We start from the raw sequence: 22,093 nt of genomic DNA on the forward strand, positions 1-22,093 counted from the left end.
AGGTCTGGTTGGGGTCCAGTGTATTTATATATTTTTATTAGACTCAATTGAAACATTTGAAAGGATGAATAAATTACTTTCCTATTTGCTTCATTTGCTATTGCAGACTGTGCCCAACAGATGTCACATAAGAAATTCAAATTACGTCTTCAAATGGAGCATAACTTTAGTAATGAATAATTCAGGAGAATAACCTAACACCAGAATAATATTTTAGAGACATTTCTTTCATAGGGTTGAGAGTGTTAGCTGAAAAATACTCACCTATTTATCTGACCATTTTCTACTTCGGTGAAATCGTTGGAATCGTTGCTAATGTTATCATCCTCGGGCACTGTCATGTTCTGCAACTCCGTTAATTCGAGTCCACTTTTGAAATGCATCATGTTTAGAAAGTAGTATCGATAGTCAAAAAATTAGTCCAAATTCTGCTCTGAGTGTATTACAAATGGATAGCAGCAAAAATATAAGCTTGACACCCCTAAAATACAACACAATAAAAAATAAACATATGAATATCACTACTGATTAAACTGTGACAAGTAAACAATAGTCAACTTACTGATAACTTATACATTTTGCTCTTCAATGCGTTTGAGCAGTCTTTGTACATCAAGTTATAGAGGCTTATCTCTAAATTTTATGCCTGTCATAACTCTCCCCTCTTTATAACTGCAAGATGAGTCCTGTCCCATAATTTTCCCGTTCACATTTATAGGAATACCAAGTCAGCTGCAGGCATTATAGATGCCTTTTATGAAACTGTTTAAAAGGAAAGGGATGCAGTTATTTTAATGCATCCCATCACAGGGCACACATACAGTGGGTGCAGACTACACAGACACAAAAGCACCTCCGATCTAGCAATCCTCGTTTAATAAAAATGCGAATCCTCAATAAATGGCATCATGAGGGATCAACTACCCAACCTGGAGGTCAAGCAGCAAAGGACAAACCTGTGTTTTGAAATTTAGCAAACACTTTATCCATCAACTGCAAGAGATTAAATCAATCTCTTCCATGAAATCACTCCATATCAGGGAATTAGGGAATTAAAAACTCATACTCAGGGGATTTAGGTTAATCTACCTAAAACTGTATTTCCTCTCCAGAAACAAAAGACTTGTAGAGTTCCTAGTCTGCCCTACATGGATGACTGGGACTTACATTTTGATGGCATATAAGGGGAAAAAGAGCTTCAGACACATCACAAATTAAGCAGGTGGCAACCAAAAAGAGCTAGATGTGACCTGAAAAGTAAGGCCTATGTATACACAGGAGCCTCACCAGGGTCATCTCGGTGAGGTGATGGACACCAGGGAATGAAGCAGAAAAACAAGAAAGTTTTTTGTTTTTTTTTTTTCTTTTTACCACCAAAGGCAAACCCCTTTGGATGATACTTTGATCCTGAATTCCATAAGCTGACTATAGCCTAGTTAAGAGTCAAAACCCTAATGTGCCCAGGTAAGCATCCCGGTACATCCCAACCAGTATTTTGCTAATTGACAAAATTTTCAGGACCCGTAGAAAATACCTCAAAATGATCATTTTTTAAGACTGTTCACTTTCCTACAACTAAGGCACGCAGTATTCCTTTTTGTTCATACCAACTCCTATCTAGCATGAAATTCCCTTGGTTCCAGGATCCTTTACAACTTCCAACAGGGAGACTCACCTCAGTGCTGGTGACCTCTGTTCCCCTTTACACCTGTCCTCTTGAGTCTGGACCCCCAAATGAGGGGATGGGGAAAACCCTAGAAACCAGGCATGGACGAGACTGGAGACAAAGCCAATGAAAATACATTTTAAACCTGCGCACTGGCGTGCTAGACTGCCCCTGCCTTTTGGAGCCAGGATAGGCGGACCTTGCAGTGGGGGCCTAGAGCTTCCTACCATACCCCCAGGGAGAGGGGGCCATTGCTGTCCCCTGCTGGTGAAGACATTCTCACTGCCGACTGGGGAAAATAGGCTTAAAAAAAGAAAAAAAAACACTTCCTAATACTTCAGGTCCTGGGAGCTCCACTTCCCTGCAGGGCAGGGCCTCTCCTGGAGAGCAGGAGGCCAGGGCAGGGAGGGTCAAGCCCCACGTCTCCCTGGGTGGTGTGGGAGATCTCCCTAGGCTGATTCTCTAGCTGGAATGGTAGTACTAGCAACTAGGCCCATCTCTAATTGTTTTTAGTGCCTTCACACAGCAGCAGCATTTACAACCTCTTTATAAACGTCGCAGTGTGTTAACACGCACTCTTGTTGGCCGCCTTAATGAAAGCCACACAGATGGGCTAGACTGGGTGATTTCCAGGAGCCCTGCCACAAGGTCTCTCTTCTGTATCACTTCCCTCGGAGTCTGAAGTGATACTGAAGTGATACTGCGGGGCTCGTAGAAAGTGGATTCAGTGGGTGGTGTTTGCAATTTGGGCTGAGTCCTCTCCTCTGACAGATCAGGAGGAAAGAGGATGCTGGACAAAAATTTTCTGAGGGGAGAAAAAGTTGACTAATAATAGATCTGGAGTCTATTGTTTGAATTTAGACTTTTGTATCAATATACATGTGTATGTGTGTACAAATAACATATATATATATATAGATAAATGGTCAATTAAATAAATGGATTAAAAAAAGGCAAAAGCATCATAAAAAGGAAGTCCTGGCCACTAAGATGATGTCAGTATAAAGCAAATGCCAGTACTAAGTTAATCACAGAGAATAAATGTTTTTTTCTTTGGCTTACACAGAAAAAAATTTTTCACAGTCAAGGAGCCTAGAAGTCCAAGATCAAGGAGTCAGCAAGTTTTGTTTCTTCTGAGGCCTATGGTCCACAGCTTGTGGATAGAGCTGCTTCTCTGTGTTCTCAATGGTCTTTCTGCTGCCTGTGTGTTGTCTGTGTCCTAATCTTTCTTTTTTTAATAATTTTTTTTAATTTTATTTATTTATTCATGAGAGACACAGAAAGAGAGAAAGAGAGGCAGAGACACAGGCAGAAGGAGAAGCAGGCTCCATGCAGGGAGCCCAACGTGGGACTCGATCCCAGGACTCCAGGATCATGCCCTGAGCTGAAGGTGGCGCTAAACCGCTAAGCCACGTGGGCTCCCCAAGAATAAATTTTTATTGTTACGAAATAACCTATCTGAAATCTAACTCGTTCTTGAAAATGAAAACTGCAAAACTGGGTAAATTAACAAAGTTAGTGACACCTCTCACCAAGGCTGAGGCCACACTTAGAAATTCCTCACTGTTCAATTTATCATCTATTTACTGAGGCTCGATGATAAAGGGATTTCAAAGTTTGAGAAAGGTCAAATTCAGGAATCTGAGGCAGCCTCAAAGAAAAGTCACATTTGGACCAGCCCTTGAAAAAGACTTTTTTTTTCTTATTCTAAAACTAATACATACACACCAGGAAGTCTTCAGAACCAGGCCTTGCAAAAGAGATCCCACCACCCAAAACTGGGTCACTATTAGACTCTGGTGTACTTCCTCTCCCCTCTTCTTCTTCTTTTTTCTTCATTTTCTTTTCCTGATTTTTCTTTCTCCCTCTCTAGTTCCTCCCCCCCCCCTTTTTTTTAACATTGGGATTTTAGATTGTTTTTAACCTACTTTTCTTCATGTTGCATTACATTATAAGCATTTTGGAGAACAGGTATCTTTTCTAAAACCACATTAGTTCCTTATTTAAAAAGAATATAGGCTTTGGTAGAAAAATTAGAAGAAACATGCATGCAAAGGAAAGGGGGGGGGCAAGTAAACAGAAAAAAGTCACCTGTTATGTCAGCAAACAGAGATGATCACTGTGTATATACTGGAGTATGACCTTCCGGGGCTCTTCTGTGCACATAGATATGGTGCCGAGCACACAGTAGGCACTCAATAAATATCTGTGAAATGAAAAGAGTACAAATAAAAAATAGGTCTACATTTACAAAAATGGAAATCATATCATAGAGTCTCGAAAACATTTCATTTTTTTGCTTAACAAGATACGATCTCCTCTCCTGAGTTAGGTTGAGATAGTGAACACGGGGCTACACCATTGCTGCAAATGCTTGCTTATCTGCTGGACTGTGCTATAAGCTGACATCCAGCCCTTTCCATCTGGACAGCCACACTGCTTGGCAGACAAGTGACTGGGGGGGTGGGGGCGCTGAGCTGAGACTTCTCAATGAAGGAGAACATGGTCAACAGCACAGGCAGGAAATGCAGGCTGAGTTCAAGAAGCAAAGAATGAGAGCTTCACTGAAATTACCGAGGCGATTATCAGACAACAGAATTAATTAAAAGGCCTACCAGGGTTATTGTGTGAAGATCTTGATGTTAGCCCAACCATAATTACAATCTCTCAACATTTATAATAGGTTGCAAATTAAAGTTTTTTCTAAAGATTTATTTATTTATTTATTTATTTATTTATTTATTTATTTATGATAGAGAGAGAGGCAGAGACACAGGGGGAGGGAGAAGCAGGCTCCATGCAGGGAGCCCGACACGGGACTTGATTCCAGGACTCCAGGATCGCGCCCTGGGCCAAAGGCAGGCGCTAAACCGCTGAGCCACCCAGGGATACCCTGCAAATTAAAGTTTAATCGGCACAGAATATCTTTACCTTTGTCCTTTACCACAATCTTGTGAGGTACTCTTGAGCAAACATTATCTCGGTATGCCCATTGGTATATTTTACATATCAAAGAAGATATACAGAGAAACTGTATTGATATTTTACATATCAAAGAAGATATACAGAGAAACTGGCCTTACATTGCTTAAGCCCTATATAAGCGAGCAGGACTATCCCATATAAGGTGACAGCATACCATAAAATATCTGCTAACTCTATGACAGAGCAAAGAATAAATCCAGAGATTTCAGAGATATGCATGCCTCCAGGTGTACGGAAGGAGAGCAGGAGGGAAGGAGGGAAGGAAGGAAGGAAGGAAGGAAGGAAGGAAGGAAGGAAGGAAGGAAGGAAAAAATAGGGCCTGGAGAAATCAGCAAAGAGTTTACAAAGTTAGGCCTTGAGCTGTATCTAAAAACAAGGAGACTTAGATGGGGGATTGGGAAGGCGTTACTTGTACTGGGAACAGCACATGCCAAATGTACACAGAACAGCCTTACACGACCATTCAGATGAACCTAGCTAGAGCAGAGGGAGCAAGGGACATGTTCTTGAGGAACAGAAGTTTTATAGGTTTGGTAAAAGCTGATTAAAAGACTGTAGGGGGGATGCCTGGGTGGCTCAATCAGTTAAGCATCCAACTCCTGATCTTAACTCAGGTCTTGATCTCAGGGCTGTGAGCTCAAGCTCCACACTGGGCTCCACATTGGGCATGGAGCCTACTTAAAACCAAACAAAATAAAATAAGATAAAATAAAATACTGTATAGGGAAAGCCAAACTATAAAGAATATATTGTAACTCGATGTCAAAAATCACTTCTTGGATGTGGTCTATGTTATACAATGGAATATTCCACAGCCATTAGAAATGATAAATACCTACCATCTGCTTTGACGTGGATGGAACTGGAGGGTATTACGCTGAGTGAAATAAGTCAATCAGAAAAGGACAAACATTATATGGTCTCATTCATTTGGGGAATATAAAAATTAGTAAAAGAGAATAAAGGGAAAGGAGTGAAAATATCAGAGAGGGAGACAGAACATGAGAGACTCCTAACTCTGGGAAACGAACAAGGGGTAGTGGAAAGGGAGGGGGGCAGGGGGTTGGGGTGACTGGGTGATGGGCACTGAGGGGGGCACTTGGCGGAATGAGCACTGGGTGTTATGCTATATGTTGGCAAATTGAACTCCAATAAAAAAAAAATCACTTCTTGGGAAAAATACAATTTCAACTGCTAATAGACTTTCTAGTGGATTGGCCTGCTCAGTATTTGTTCCTACTTCTTTTAGTTCAGTTCTGTAGATGATGGCAACTTGAGAGCTACATTTCCCACACTCTTTTGCAGCTAGGGTTCTAGGTATGATACAGATTCCACCAATCAGAGACCAAGGTGGTGGGGGCAAGGCATCCATGTGGCTGGTACAATTCTAGCAGGTGCAACACATGGCTCTGGAACCTGCGCCTATGGACTCCTGATCATCAGGTGTGGCTCAAATGATGTATTCCTGGAGCATGTAGCTGAGATAGTGAGAAACTGGCTTCATGGTTTCCTGGCTTCCTGATGGAGTCGCAAGTGGCAGTTCCCTTAGCAGACTAGTTTTAAGTGGTGGTATTCCCATAATTATTCCTGGAGACCCAGCCTGCTCTGTCTCCTCTTCCGACAATTTTACAGGCACTTAATTTCCTGTATTAAATCCCTTACACTTACCATACATAGAAAAATCTCTGTTACGTGCAACTAAACCCTGACTGATAGTTGTTAATTTTACTCCCCCCACCCTTTTAAATGTTTTATCATGGGAACTTTTAAACATATACACAAGTAGATAGAATGGAATAATGAACCCCCGTGAATCAACTTCAACAATTATCAATTCAGGCCAGTCTTACTGAAGTTTTACTCCCACCATCACAGAGAATTATTTTAAAGCAGATCTCGGACATCCTATCCCCTGTAAATGTTTCGGCACATATCTCTGAAGGAAAACTTTTATAAAACAATAACCAGCAGATCACTATCAAGCCTAAAAAAATGACAAGAATTCCTTCGTATCAATAATATCCAGTCACATACACTTAATTTTAAAATTGTTATGAATCACTATTGGTTTTTTATTCTGTAAAACTAATTAGATTAAACCTCTCCTAGCTCAACTGCTGAGAATCAATTACGGTAGTTAGGTCAGTAGTTTTGAGAAAGCATGAAGCCTAAGGCCAAAGATGCTCCTATTCTTCCTGCCATCTCTTCCCATAACTGAGCCGGTTTACCCATTTGAGGTCTTTGGATCATCTGACTCTTAGATGGTAAAAATATGAATCTATGAACTGCTTTTCTGTTTCTCAAAAGGCCTCAAAGAGGCCAAAGAGGTTGACTAAAATGTCAAGTATTCTTGCTTTGGGCTAGAGTGCATTAACTTGGTGTGATGAGCCTAAATTCTGACCAGCAATTTTATATTTCTTTGAGTAATAAAACCAGGACATAAACTGATATATTCAAGTTGTAGGCAAAACTCATTAAACAGTATACTTACAATCTGAATACTGCATCGCATATAAATTACACTTCAGTTAAAAGCTTAGTGTATAGAAATACAACGGACTTCTGTGCACTGATTTTATATCCTGTGACTCTGCTGAATTTCTGTATCAGTTCTAGCAATGTTAGGGTGGAGTCTTATGAGTTTTCAATAAAGTATCACATGTCATCTCTGAAGAGTGAAAGTTTGACTACTTCTTTGCCAATTTGGATGACTTTTATTTCTTTTTGCTGTCTGATTGCTGAGGCCAGGACTTCCAGTACTGTGTTGAACAACAGTGGTGACAGTGGACATCCCTGTCGTGTTCCTTATCTTAGGGGAAAGGCTCTCAGTTTTTCCCTGAGGATAATATTTGCTGTGGGTTTTTCCTATATGGCTTTTATGATATTGATGTATATTCCCTCTATCCCTAGACTGCAGAGTTTTCATCAGGAAAGGATCCTGTATTTTGTCAAATCCTTTTTCTGCATCTACTGAGCAGATCATATGGTTCTTATCCTTTCTTTTATTAATGTGGTGTATCACACTGACTGATTTGCCGATGTTGGACCACCCTTGTGGCCAAGGAACGAACCCTACTTGGTCATAGTGAATGATCCTTTTAATGTACTGTTGGGGGATCCCTGGGTGGCTCAGCAGTTTAGCACCTGCCTTTGGCCAGAGGTGTAATCCTGGAGTCCCAGGATCGAGTCCCACATCACATTCCCTGCATGGGGCCTGCTTCTCCCTTTGCCCATGTCTCTGCCTCTCTCTCTCTCTCTCTCTCTCTCTGTGTGTGTGTGTGTGTGTCTCTCATGAATAAATAAATAAAATCTTTTTAAAAATGTACTGTTGGACCCAATTAGCTAGTATCTTTGTGAGAGTTCTTGCATCCATGTTCATCAGGGATATTGGTCTGTAATTCTTTTTGGTGGGGTCTTTGGTTTGGGGATCAAGGTAATCCTGGCCTCATAGAATGCGTTTGGAAGTTTTCCTTCCATTTCTATTTTTTGAAACAGCTTCAGAATAGGTATTCATTCTTCTTTAAATGTTTGGTAGAAGTTCCCTGGGAAGCCACCTGACTTCTGTCTGTTGGGAGATTTTTGATTACTGCTTTGATTTCTTTAGGGCTTATGGGTCTGTTCAGGTTTTCTATTTCTTCCTGTTTCAGTTTTGGTAGTTTTTTTTTTTTCTAAAGATTTTATTTATTTATTCATGAGTCACAGAGAGAGAGAGAGAGCCTGCGTGGAGCCTGACGTGGAACTCGATCCCGGGTCTCCAGGATCATGCCCTGGGCTGAAGGTGGCACTAAACCGCTGAGCCACCGGGGCTGCCCAAGTTTTGGTAGTTTATGTGTTTCTAGGAATGCATCTATTTCTTCCAGATTGCCTAATCTGTTGGCATATAATTACTCATAAGATTCTCTTATAATTGCTTTTATTTCTGCAATGTTGGTTGTGAACTCTCCTCTTTCATTCATGATTTTATTTATTTGGGTCCTTTCTCTTTTCTTTTGGTAACTCTGTCTAGGGGTTCATTGATCTTACTAATTCTTTCAAAGAACCAGCTCCTAGTTTCATTGACCTGTTCTACTATTTTCTTTTTATTTTTATATCATTGATTTCTGCTTTGATCTTTATTGTTTCTCTTCTGCTGGATTTTGGATTTGCTGTTCTTTTTCCAGCTCCTTTAGGTGTTAGGTTAGGTTGTGTATTTGAGACTTTTCTTGTTTCTTAAGAAAAGCCTGTATTGCTATATACTACCCTATGACCCAGCAGTTGCACTACTAGCTATTTATCCAAAGGATATAAACATAGGGATTCAAAGGGGCACATGCACCCCAATGTTTATAGCAGCAATGTCCACAATAGCCAAAATATGGAAAAAGTCCAGATGTCCACTGACAGATGAATGGATAAAGATGTGATACACATATACATATATTTATATATATCACATACATACATGCAATGGAATATTACTCAGCCATCTAAAAGAATGAAATCTTGCCATTTACAACAACGTGGATGGAACTAGAGGGTACTACACTAAGTGAAATAAATCAGTCAGAGAAAGACAAATACCATATGATTTCACTCCTATGTGGAATTTAATAAACAAAACACATGAACATAGGGGAAGAGAAGGAAAAATAAAATAAGACAAAGGCAGAGAGAGGGGCAAACCATAAGAGGCTCTTAACTATATGAAACAAACTAAGGATCACTGGAGGGGAGGGGGGTGGGGTACGGGGTAACTGGGTGACGGGCATTAAGAAGGGCACGTGTTGTAATGAGCATTGGGTGTTACATTCAACTGATGAATCAGTAAGTTCTATATCCGAAACTAATAATATACTGTATGTTAATTAAATTGAGTTTAAATTAAAAAATTTTAAAGACCAAATGCTTAAAATTGATACTTATAATCTTTGAAAAAGATCTTTGGGGGATGCCTGGGTGGCTCAGGGGTTGAGTGCCTGCCTTCGGCCCAGGGCGTGATTCCGGAGTCCCAGGATCAAGTCCCACATTGGGCTCCCTGCTTGGGGCCTGCTTCTCTCCCTGCCTATGTCTTTGCCTGTGTGCCTCTCATAAATAAATAAATAAAATCTTAAAGAAAGAAGGAAAGAAAGAAAGAAAGAAAAAGAAAGAAAGAAAGAAAGAAAGAAAGAAAGAAAGAAAGAAAGAAAGAAAGAAAGAAAGAAGAAAGAAAGAAAGAAAGAAAGAAAGAAAGAAAGAAAGAAAGAAAGAAAGAAAGAAAGAAGGAAAAGATCGATCTTTGGGAAGTGGGAAATAATAAAAGAGGTCTTTGGTAATAAAAAGGCTAGGACCCAAGAAGCAATCTCCAATTAAAGGTGTTTTCTCTCTTCTTATGACTCATGGCTTAACCAAGTACAAGTGCTCTTAGCTCTGCTAGCATTTTTCTATCACCACTTCCTCTCCACGCACGTCCCTGACTTCCACCCATCACTCTCAGCTCCGTATCTGGAAAGTGACCTTGTCTATAACCTTGAAATACCAGCCCCCATCCGCCAGTTACTGCCAACAATCTGAACTTGCTCCTGTCCTCATCGCTCCTCTGAAACCACGCTCAACTGGCAAATTCTGGCTCCACCGTTCAGGAGCTGTGGACCCTGGGCAAGTAGGTCAACTTCTCTTTGCCTCAGTTTCTGAATCTGTAAGCTGGAGATGAAGACCACCCACCTCATACAGTCATTATAAAGATTCCACGCTCGGATCCATGGGCAGCACCTACAACAGTGCCTGGCCTGGTTCTCGAAGGTCACTGTGGCTATACTTGCTACTCCTGCTACCACTTCCTAATCAAGGCAAGTGGCCTCTTCTGGGTTCTCATTCTCTCCAATGCCTTCCAGGCAGGCAGGGAGCACTGCTTCCTGGACTCCAACTTGCTCCTAAGCACTGCCTCTGGGCCTCCTGGGCCGGCCCCCTTGCTTCTCCCGCCTGCAGTGTAGGGGTCACTCCTCCAGCATACACTCCGAATTCTTTCCTTTCTAAGGTTTCAAGCCTGTAGTGTCAGATTTCAGCCCACAAAGGCATCTTCCAGACTTTTTCCCCAGTCTTTTTCATTTGCTAAAACTAGCATTCCCCTGCATTATGAAATAGGCTCTCCCTCATAAATACTACTTGGTAATAATCAAGTCACTTAACATGTCACACGTTTCTTCATCTGTAAAATGAGAAGGCTGGAGGGAGAGAGGATCTCTCGGGTTCCTTCCTGCTCAGAAAAATTTCCACAAATTCCTTTTAGACGCCAGCTGCCCGCTGGACTTCTCCATGTGGATGCTTGCCATTACTTCAAACCCCACATGCTTAGTTGAACATATCACTGACCTCACACGTCGGCTTTGCTATTCCTGTTAAAGATAATGTTCTTTTTCCTCATCACTCAGACTTGGAGCCCGGGTATGGCTTTAATGCCGCTAAATATCTAATCAGTCACCAAGCCCCATCAACATTCTTTCATAGTCCCCTCCTGCCCCTTATTCCCCTCGGCCCACAATCCTAACTCACTTTCCTCCCTGCTACCCTCTCTCCCCTACAGAGGCAGGTTGTTCCTGAAAACCTGTGTCTGGCACATTCCTCTTCTCTTCTTGCCAATCATAACTTCCCAGCGTCTACAGGATGAAGCCTAATCTCTGGAATCTTCCAAAGCAATCCTAGATTGCTCATAACTAGCTCTTTAATTTGCTCTCCCATGACATTCCTCCTGGGCCCTCCATTCCCTCAATGGATCTAGTCTTAGGCAGTTTTCTGCTTTGTTCACACCATTTCTTTGACCCCGAACTGCTCCCCTCCCCCTTCCCATGAAGTCCACTCCTCTGGAAGTATAACATAAAACATATGGGTTTTATGGGTTTTTTCAAAGCCCAGCTTGTTTGCTTTCGTGCTCTTTTTAAAAAATTCAAATCAGGGCAGCCCCAGTGGCTTAGCGGTTTAGCACTGCCTTCAGCCCAGGGTGTGATCCTGGAGACCCAGGATAGAGTCCCAAGTCGGGCTCCCTGCAGGGAGCCTGCTTCTCCCTCTGCCTGTCTCTCTCTCTCTCTCTCTAATAAATAAATAAATAAATTTATAAAAAATTTTTCAAATCAGGGGGATCCCTGAGTGGCGCAGCGGTTTGGCGCCTGCCTTTGGCCCAGGGCGCGATCCTGGAGACCCAGGATCGAATCCCACATCAGGCTCCTGGTGCATGGAGCTTGCTTCTCCCTCTGCCTATGTCTCTGCCTCTCTCTCTCTCTCTGTGACTATCATAAAAAAAAAAAAAAAAAAAAAAAATTTCAAATCAAACTTCTCTGTGATATCTTTCTCCAATGACCAACCCATGACTATGTACCTGTGATGAATTCTTTCAACATTTTTGTATAGATTACTCATTGGCCTGTACAAGGGTTTTCATATAGGTTAACAATCTTTTTATGTACTTATCATCTTCCCTAATTACAATCTCAACTTCTTGAGAATAGGGACCATAGACCTGATAGCTCCCTTAGCAAATAGTATTAGCAAATATGTTAACAATAATAGTGATGACTAAATTTAAAGAGCAAGCTATGATCATCTGTCTGCAGACAACATATCAGTGATCCTCACACACTTTCCCAGGAAAATAAAATAGAAGCAGGAAGATAAAGGAAGCAAGATGAATGCCCCTTTCCATGAAGTCTGCCACTTAATTCCTTTCACATTTAATCTGGGTATGTGAGAATTATGTGGAAATACATTTAAAACTGTACGGTACTATATAAACGGAAGGTTATTTATCATTAACCAAGGTTAATGCCATGACATGATATGCAAAGAGAATGCAAGAGCCAGGGGAGGGAGAAGCAGACTCCTCGCTGAGCAGACCTATAAGACTGGCCTCAATCCCAAGATGCCAGGATCGATGCCATGATCGATGACCTGAGCTAAAGGCAGACTGAGCCACCCAGGTGCTCCCCATATTCAGACGTTTCAGAACTACTCTGATTTCTCTAAGACCGAAAATACTGATAAATACCAAGAGTTGGCGAAGTCAATCTATAACTTTCTATATAGGACAAACTGTATATCACATTTGTTTAAAAAAATCCCCTTAAAACTTTATTTAATGAGAACAGTGAGTGTATTTGAGCAGTGTGGATACCACAAAACTAAAAATCTTTCTTATCAACTGAAAATTTGTAGATTTAAATAGTTACAAAGGGCAGAGTTTAAATGTTTAAAAAAAATAGTTACAAAATGCAGAGTTGAAAACAGCCTGGAATAGTTCAGCTTTTGAGAAAATTATCTTTCTTTGCATATATATGTTTTTGCTCTAATGATATATTTTTTAAGATTTTATTTATTCATTCATGACAGACACAGAGAGAAAGAGAGAGGCATAGACACAGGCAGAGGGAGAAGCAGGCTCCATGCAGGGAGCCTGACATGGGACTCGATCCCAGGTCTCCGGGATCACTCCCCGGACTGAAGGCGGCGCTAAACCGCTGAGCCACCGGGGCTGTCCTCTAATATTTTTGATCAGAACTGCTGTTCGAGGGGAGCCTGGATAGCTCAGTTGGTTAAGTGGCTGCCTTCAACTCAGGTCACGATCCTGAAGTCCTGAGATGGAGCCCTGCCTCAGTCTCCCTACTAGTGGAAAGCCTGCTTCTCCCTCTCACTCGTCTCTCTCTCTCTCTCCCCCCACCCAATCTCAAATAAATAAAATCTTTAAAAAAAAAAAAAAGGAACAAAAGGACTGTTGTTGAACTAAAAACACTGGATGGAATTTTCTTTGTTTTTAAGGCTTAGCTAAGTTATGACAGCTAGCGCCCAACAAACTATTCAAGAAAGAACAGAAATAATAAGAAATTTAAAGCATCACAAAGTGGTGCATATAAAGAGGATCATTTATAAAAAAATTACACATATGCCTTTGCCTGAAAATAGAAAACATAATAAAACACACTATATACCCCAACACCAAATGATGTAATAATCCTTGGACAAGTTTTTCTTCCCTCTAGGCCTGTTTTCTCACCTTAAACTAGAAAGTTCTTTTTTTTTTTTTAAGATTTTATTTATTTATTCATAAGAGACACAGAGAGAGAGACAGAGGGAGAAGGAGCTTCCATGCAGGGACCCCGATGTGGGACTCGATCCCAGGACTCCAGGATCATGCCCTGAGCCAAAGGCAGACGCTCAACCACTGAGCCACCCAGGCGTCCCAAACTAGGAAGTTCTCATTAACCAATGCTCGATCAAAGATCTCCAGTCTTAAGGCCCTCTGAATTTATAATGCTATCAAGTGTTTCCTAATGGATCACTTTCAGAGACAAGAAATGGGCTTGTGGACAAATCTTCTGAATAGGTGACCCAGGCTAGAAGTCCTCAGTTCCGGATACAGACACAGGAATCACCTCAAGAGTTTAAAAAAAAAAAAAAAAAAAATAGCCTAACACACACCAATTTCTGATTTAATTGGTCTATGGTGGGATCGAGCATGGATAGTTTAAATGCTCCCCAGGGGATTCGAATGTGCAGCCAGGACTAAGGTCTACAGATGCAGAGCAAGGGTTGCAAGTGCCACCACAGCCCGGATATGGGAGACAAATGGGCAAGGCAGATGAAGCATAAGGAACTGGAGAACACATATCCTACCTATTTCAGTAGGAATAAGCCAGATCTTACTACTGTTTTTTTTTTTTTTCAAGAAATGCCTGAAATCCAGATTTTAAGTGAATATCCGAAGTTTAAATATTGACAACTAATTCCAAACAATTTTTTTAAAAGTCTAGGTCACATAAAATGTACCCACACGCTTTATTTGGCTTTACAGTCAGTCGTGTACAAGCTCAACTAGACGAGTTCCATAAACCGAATACAACTTTTTCTCTGTGCTCTGTCCTTGTCTCTTCTACTCAGAGCTCCCTCCTCCCATACTTGGGTCAGACCCTATCCTTTTCCTTTTCCTTTCCATTGTCTGTTTCTTTTCCAGTCTTCTTCATCACTCCTAAAAGATGGAAACTGAGATCCACACATTAAATCTTTATGTGGCCCTGGCTCTATCAGTGGGCAGGATTGTATACCTGGGAAAATTCAGGCTGTAAATTGTAATCTAAGGCTGTGGCTTCCTGATGTCAACAACAGGCTGGTTTAGTCAAAATCAAGGGAAAAGTCACTCAAGGTCACAGCTCTGCATTATTTAGACTGTATCAAACAACATATGGAGCTCTTCATTTAATTTCTGACTTTTTTTTGTTTGCTTTAAAATCTAAGCCACTGTAATTAGAATCACCCTGAGTGTTAAAAAAAAAAAAAAAAATCCCAAATCTGGGCTCCACCCCAGGCCAACTAAATCTGAAGGTCTGGAAATGGAGTCTGGGCATTGGTAGCTTTTAAAAGACTCCGAGTGGGGGGCAACTGGGTGGCTCAGCTGGTTGAGCATCTGGCTCTTGGTTCCAGTTCAGGTTGTGATCTCATCGATCATGGGATTCAGGCCTGTACTAGGATCTGGGCTTAGCAGGGAGTCTGCCTGGATTCTCTCCCTCTGTCCCTCCCACCTGCTTGCTCACTCTTTTCTCTCTCTCTCTCTCTCTCTCTCAAATAAATAAATATTTTTAAAAATAAATGAAAAATAAAAATAAAAGACCCCAAGGAGATCTAATGTGAAGCCAGAGTTGAGAATCACTAATCTGAACTTGTGCCCTAAGGCTGTGGATTAGCAGCACATTTAACTCAAGATGATTATCATCTTGAGTACTTCTTTGAAGTTGTTCAAGGATTTCCTCAGCTCTGTTCTCATTGTATCTGCACAACTCTGTGGGTTAGGCAGCTTGGACACTATTTATTAGCACTGGACGGATGAGAAAATGAGGCATAAAAACGTTAAATGATTTGCCCAAGTGCACCCAGCTAATTAGTGGCAAAGACACACTGTAACTTTACCAGGTAAACTGAGGCAGAGTTCCTTGATCGTAAGCCTGGTTCTTGAAAAGTTTCCCCAAAACATGGTGCCCACCTGATCACTGAATTCCTTTACTGTTATTAAGCAGCCCTACACGTAGGTGGTCACTAGAAAACCAATGACTATAATATGATCAGATTTTAGAAGCAAGTGTAACAGCACTTTTAAAAGACACAGTTTAGGGTCAGTGGTCCAAGGTGCCTTTTTGTGAAGTATGTGATGCGATTTTGAAAGTGCTTACTTCTACACACATCCTTTCCCCGCCCCCACACCACCTTTCATAGTTTCCATTAAGATGTTATTTTCAGAAAAGTATTTTAAATGATTAAATATGCACAGAATACCAGAGGTAAGGGGAACTTTACTGATCAACTTTCCCACCACTTCTGATAAATGAGAAACCTGAAGTCCTTTTTTAATACAATATATATGGAGTGCTGACATGGTGCCCAGCACTTCACACACGTTATCTTAATTAAATATTCAGGATACCTCAAGAAGATAGGGACCACTACCACCACCATCACCATTACCTTCATTCCCATTTAACAAATGAAAAAACAAAGCCAGGGGCGCCTGGATGGCTTAGTGGGTTGAGCAGCCGACTCTTGATTTCGGCTCAGGTCATAATCTCAGGGCCATGAGACTGAACCCCACATCCAGCTCCCAGCTCCACACTCAGTGGGGAGTTTGCTTGAGGATTCTCTCTCCCTCCTCCTCTGCCCCTCCCCCAGCTCTCTCTCTCTCAAATAAATCAATAAAATCTTTTAAAAAGACAAAACAAAACCACTAAGGTTTAGAGATGCTAAACAAGCCCCCATGTCCCTGGGCTGGTTGGTAAGTTGAAACTCAGTATTTACTTTTTTTTTTTAATAATGTGTTCTGAATTATTATTATTTTTTAAATTGTATTTATTCATTCATGAGAGACACATAGAGAGAGAGAGAGAGAGAGGCAGAGACACAGGCAGAGAGAGAAGCAGGCTCCATGCAGGGAGCCTGACGTGGGACTCGATCCCGGGACTCCAGGATCAAGCCCCGGGCCGAAGGCAGGAGCTAAACCATTGAGCCACCCAGGGATCCCCTCAGTATTTACTTTTAATTCGAAGCCTGTGGCCTTATCTCCTGCCTTCTGAGACCTGGAGTGACAAAAGTGCAAAAAGTAAGAGATACATCCTTATGAAAATGCTAAGAGATGATCAGTGAACACTTTATTTGAAGGGCGAGAAAAGTGACACTCAGGCTAGGCCTTCACAAATACACAGGATTACAGGAGGCATTCCAGTCCAGAATCCACACCGGTGCTGAAGCAGCAAAGTGACAGGGAGAGCACAGGGTAAACTGTGAGAAAGATGGAAAGAGACGAGGCATCAGACCGTGGAGGGTCCTGAGTTGACTGGCTAAGGAATGGAGACTTTAATTTTAGGCGACGAGAACCCCCTGAAGGTTTTTAGAAGCAAAGTCACTAAAAAATGCAAACTGAGTTTAAGAAATACAGATCCATGGAAGCCTGGAGACTGATTAGGGAGCAGGGGCTTGGTACCGGAGCAGAGCAACTAGAAAGTTGTTACAGCTCATTAATTCCCTGCTCCACTCTTAATCACGTGTGTTTGCAGGAAGCACTGGTTTCTTCAGAGCACCCCCATGTCTGTTTCGTGATCCTTGTATCCCAACACACCACTTGCATTGCCATGTCTAAGACTGGTGACAGGGACCTGAACTTGGGGCAGTGGGAATGTAGATGAGAAGACAGTTTTGAGAGGCATTAGCAAGGGCCTGGTAAGTGCTCAGGAGAGGGAGGAGAGTAAGAGGGAAAGAGAAGCAGAAAGAAAGCTCTCAAGTTTTCACTTGAGAGAAAGGGAAACAAATTATGTGATATAGAAAGAAAGGGATGATGGGGACCCTGGGTGGCTCAGTGGTTGAGCGTCTGCCTTTGGCTCAGGTCATGATCCTGGAAACCTGGGATCGAGTCCCAAATCGGGCTCCCTGCATGGGGCCTGCTTCTCCCTCTGCCTGTGTCTCTGCCTCTCTTGGTGTCTCTCATGAATAACTAAATAAAATCTTAAAAAAATAAAAAAAATAAATAAAGGAAGGGATGGTCAACAGTCGCATAAAGAAGTGAGTGAGATGGCTAAGGTCTCAAGCCAAGAGGCATTTCTTAAGCAGCTACTCCATGCTGGGCATTAGGGGAACAATTATGAGTAAGACTGGTTTTTGCCCTCAAGTGTCATCCAGGGGGAGGAAAATACCCGACAAGAGCAGCCAGATGCCTGGCCTCCTAGTCTCTGGACAAACGTCACCCTCCCACACAGATCCTGCTAGACGGTCATCTATTTCAAGCACCTTCCCCCATCATGTGATCCTGTTTTATTTCTTCATTCTGCTAACACACACCTGAAATTCATTATACGTGCATTTATTGCCGGTTTCCTCTAGGAAAAAGGGAAACAGAAACAGGAACTTTAGTTACGTATAGTAAGTCCTCAAGTAGGAAATATTTATTGAATATTTGGGGGCAGGAGGGGAAGTGAATAAACCGCATCAAGGTTTTAAGATCTCAAACCAGACTAGGCAAGTTTCCTAAATGCCTTAAGGAGACATGCTGAGAACTGATGTGACTGAGAGGGGCAAAGCCATTTTGAGGTTGGGGCCGAAGCAAAATCCAGGATCGGTGGCTCCTCTGGGCTGTTTCACAGAGATTTCAGGAGTACCCGCCCCGCAGTGAGATGTGTTAACAATGAGGCCAGCCAGCCACCTAGCTCAGGTTTTATTTCCGTGGTCCTGACGTCAGAAACACAAGTTGCTACCCGGTTTTTTCTATCAAGGTGACAAATTACAGCCTGGCTGTACCCTGCAGTCTGCAAACCATTGCTTTATTCTCTCCTCCCCCTGAGAGGAGATTTTTAAAAAAGGATTTTTTTAAGGAAAAAAAGAGGATTTTAAAAAATAAAAAATAAAAAAAAATAAAAACTCCACTGCAGAGATGTCAAAACCCCTTGGCATACTAATAAATGCCGTTTCTCCGCGCTTGGGGTCCCTTTCACTCCTAGCCACGCGCGGCGCCAGGGATTGGTCTGAGAAGTGCGCGATCCCGGAGGCGCAGAGGCTTCCACCCGAGACGCGGCGCTCCCAAAAGGGGGTCCGCGCCGCAGAGCGAGGCACAAAGGGGGAGCCCCACCTTCCCAAGCCCGAGACGGCCCGTGGAGGCGCCCCGAAGGGCGCGGACGCGGTGACCGCCAAGTTCCTTTTGCCGCCATCCGCTCCCGTGCATCCTCTGATCGCAGGTCACCCCAAGCCCGGGGGGGGGGGGGGGGGCGGCTCCGCAGGGCAGCAGCGCCCGGGCAGCCCCGTGACCTGCGGGGTCCCCGCGGGTGCGGAGGAGCCGGGCGCTGGGGGCGCTCGGGGCGCTCGGGGCGCGGGGGGCGCGGGCGGGGGGCCCCCAGGGCGCGCGCCGGGGCGGCGGAGCGCAGGATTTCCTCCCGGCGCTGGCGCGGCGAGTTCAAAGGCCCTTTTGTGGCAACGTTTAGGGACGCGAGCGAGGTGCCGGGGAGGAAGGAGGAAGGGGAAGGGGCGAGGCGAGGGGAGGCGAGGGCGGTCGGCGCCCGGACCCGCGCGGGGCGGCCTTTTGTTCGCCAGCTCCCCGAGCAGCGCCTCTCGTCCTCGCCTCCTGGGGCGGGGAGCGACCGTGAATCACCGCCCGCGTCGCCAGCCGCCTCCCCCGAGCCCCCCGAGCCCCCCGAGCCCCCCGACCGACGCGGCGCCGCCGAGGGAGGGGGCCCAGCCCGAGGAGGGGGCCGCCCGCCCCCCGCCCCCCGCCCCGCCGCACGCGCCCCGCGCCCCGCGCCCCGCGCGCATCACCTGCTCTCCAACGGCCCCGCGGACGCAGGAAATCCCCCCGAGAGCCCAGACCCCGCGTGCGTAACGGCGGAGCGCCCGGCCCCGCGCGGCCCCGACCCCCGCAGCCAGATCGGTGCGGCGCCCGCCGGCGGAGCCGCGGCCCCGCACAGGTGCAGGAGGGGAGCCCGGGCTCGTCCCGACAGCGAGAGCCGCGCTCCCCCCTCCCCTCCCCTCCCCTCCCCTCCCCTCCCGGCCGCCGCCCGCTCGCCCGCCCCCCAGCCCCCAAAGCGAAATCGCCTTACCTCGGGCACTGCGGGGGAGAGCGGCCCGAGGAGGCCGGGCGTCCGCCCTTCCGGGATGCCCCGCGCCGTGGCCGGCCTTCGCGCGAGGTCGGGCCGCCGGGGCGCGCGGGCGGCGGCGGGGGTCGCGGCGGGCTGCGCGGGGAGGCCCGGCGTGCGCGGCGGGTCCCCGCGGAAGGTGAAGGGCGGAGGCTCCCGGCGACCTTCAGGCGGCGCGGCGTGGCCGCCCCAGCCCGCGCTCTCGGGCTCTCCTCCTCCTCCTCCTCCTCCTCCTCCTCCTCCTCCTCCTCCTCCTCCCGGGCCCGATTGCATCAGAATCTCCCCCCACCGCCAACCCCCACCCACAGCCCGCTCGCCAGCCTCGCACTTACACGCGCGCGCTCGGGCTCCGAGGGTCCCGGGCCGCAGTCCTCCTCCTCCTCCCGGCGCGGCGCGGCGCCTCGGCGCATCCATGGCTCGTGACGGCTCCAAGGCGGGGAGAGTCAGGCCATGCTCCGCGCGCCGCCGCCCCCCTCCCGCGCGCCCGCCCCTGAGCCCGAGCCGCGTGTCCCCGCGCCGAGCCCCGTCACATGGCGCCTCCGCCGGCGGCCGCGCCTCGCGACTCCCCGCCGGCGGCTCGCAGAGGGTGCGGCGACCGCGCGTCGGGGAGGGGGAGGGGGAGGGGGAGGGGGCGTGCGCTGGGCGCCCTGGCGGCGGCACCGGGCACGGCGGCGGACCCTGCCCACGCCCCCCTGGGGTCGGGCGGCGGCGGCGGGGCACCGGGAGCCCTCGGGGGCGCGAGTGGGAGCGGCTGGGGGGCGGCTTTCGGGGTACGCCGGGGCGGGGGGGCCGCGGGCAGCTCGCAGCGCGTGGGTGCGGGGCGGGCTCCGGGGGCCGGGGAGGCCGCGCGGGGCGCACGGGCGCCCCTGCAGCCCCTTTGTCCCCGGCCCGCAGCGGGGGCGCCCCCCTCGTCCGATCCGCCGCCCGCCCGAGCCCCGTGCGCGACCCGCCGAGCCGGGAGCGCGCACCTGCCCGCGCGCCGCGGGGCCCGCTCCCCTCGCCTCGGCCTCGGCGCGGACCTCCCCGGGCGCCCCCGGCCCCGAGGTTGGGTTTTCCTGAAAATGGCGCCCGGAGCTCCCACCTGCGCCTCCGCCAGCTGGGCCGCGGTCACAAAGCCCGTTTGCGGGGTGGGGACGCGAGCTCTCCACGGGCAGGGATCGGGCCGTCCCCGTGTTCCATCAAAACAGGAAGGGGAAGGGGAATCATCACCCGAAGATCAGTCTACCTGCGGCGTCTCAGGCGGGCGCGTGGAGCGGCCACCAATCGCTTTATTGGGAAAAAAATGTTAATCACGTCTGGAAAAGTGAGAGGACACCCCCCCCCCATTCAAACCCCTGGTAGTTCAAAGTCTCCCCCCCCCCACTCCATCCCCCCAAATGGCAGCAGATGGCAATAGCCATCCACTGGGCAGTAGCTCCCTGAGAAGGCCTGTGGGTGAACGAGCTTGAGAAATGGGAAATCCAGGGGAGCTCACCTCAGGCCTGCGTTCAGATTCCGCCTCTGACGTGGTGGCCTCACCTGCTTCGCTTTTGTCCTAGTCCTGTTTTCCCAACTTGCACAACAGAGGGTCAGTTGTACCCGCAGCACGGGAATATTCTACAGGTCTTCAAAGAGTTGGTTCCAACCCCCTGTCCTTTCCTGTAGGAAGCTGATGTGGTATGGAGTTAACTTTTTTTCTTTTTTTATTTTAAGTAATTGTAAGTAGTGTGCACCTTTGCCCGACACAGTGATTCTAATGAATAAGGACAGAAATCTGAAGGGGCCTCGTAGGTAAACTGTGAGCATAGTTCCAAAGGCTGTTGAAATCTTTACCTTATTAGGCAGGATGTATGTTCATCACTATTTGTTTGGAGAGAATCTGATTTCAAGCTCATCCTTCCATCATTTGCTGGTTTCTAGGCACCCGAAAGGCTGCAGTTTTTACCTAGCCTTTTTTTTTTTTTTTAATTGGATTCGGGAGTAATGGAACTGCTACTCCTCTCCAGCTACTGTGCTATGAACTTTACACGTAAATAGTATCTCATTTAATCCCTCCAGCCTGCTCCATTAGGTCCTGTCCTCTCTGTATAAACAAGAAAGTAGGTTCAAAGAGGCGGAATCCGCTCTGTTCGCTCCAGGCAGAACACAGTTGCAAGGGGGGAGCCTGGAAGTGATTCCTGAAAATCTATGCTCAAGTCTTTTAAACCGTGACACTACGGCCTGTTGCACGGCCTGTTGCAAGCAGACACTCTTGGTCCTCGGGTTGAGAAGGAGCTTCAGCCCTCATCTGGATATGAGTTGACAACCTAGAAGGAGAGTGTAAGTAAGCATGAACGAAGCTGAAAGAAGGGTTGCTCCTGCGTGGGGA

General features: G+C 46.1%; 1 protein-coding gene across 4 annotated transcripts in view; it reads right to left on the bottom strand.

The window, feature by feature from the left end:
* The window catches only part of SLC38A1 (solute carrier family 38 member 1), a 70,527-nt gene extending 49,136 nt beyond the window's left edge, over nucleotides 1-21,391 (bottom strand). The window contains exons 1-3 of one of the 4 annotated variants that reach the window (XM_041736251.1): nucleotides 21,221-21,391; nucleotides 3,758-3,872; nucleotides 265-481 (exon numbers count right to left, since the gene is read on the bottom strand). In XM_041736251.1, coding sequence (XP_041592185.1) covers nucleotides 265-386 — 122 coding nt within the window. In that variant the 5' untranslated portion in view covers nucleotides 387-481; nucleotides 3,758-3,872; nucleotides 21,221-21,391. Of the gene's footprint in view, nucleotides 1-264; nucleotides 482-3,757; nucleotides 3,873-19,429; nucleotides 19,550-19,710; nucleotides 19,966-20,078; nucleotides 20,294-21,220 lie in introns of those variants that run through there. The other 3 variants (XM_041736248.1, XM_041736249.1, XM_041736250.1) reach the window with 3 other exon arrangements.
* Nucleotides 21,392-22,093: the final 702 nt, after the last annotated feature.

The sequence above is a fragment of the Vulpes lagopus genome, chromosome 21 (genome assembly GCF_018345385.1).
Source record: "Vulpes lagopus strain Blue_001 chromosome 21, ASM1834538v1, whole genome shotgun sequence".
Lineage (NCBI taxonomy): Eukaryota > Metazoa > Chordata > Mammalia > Carnivora > Canidae > Vulpes > Vulpes lagopus.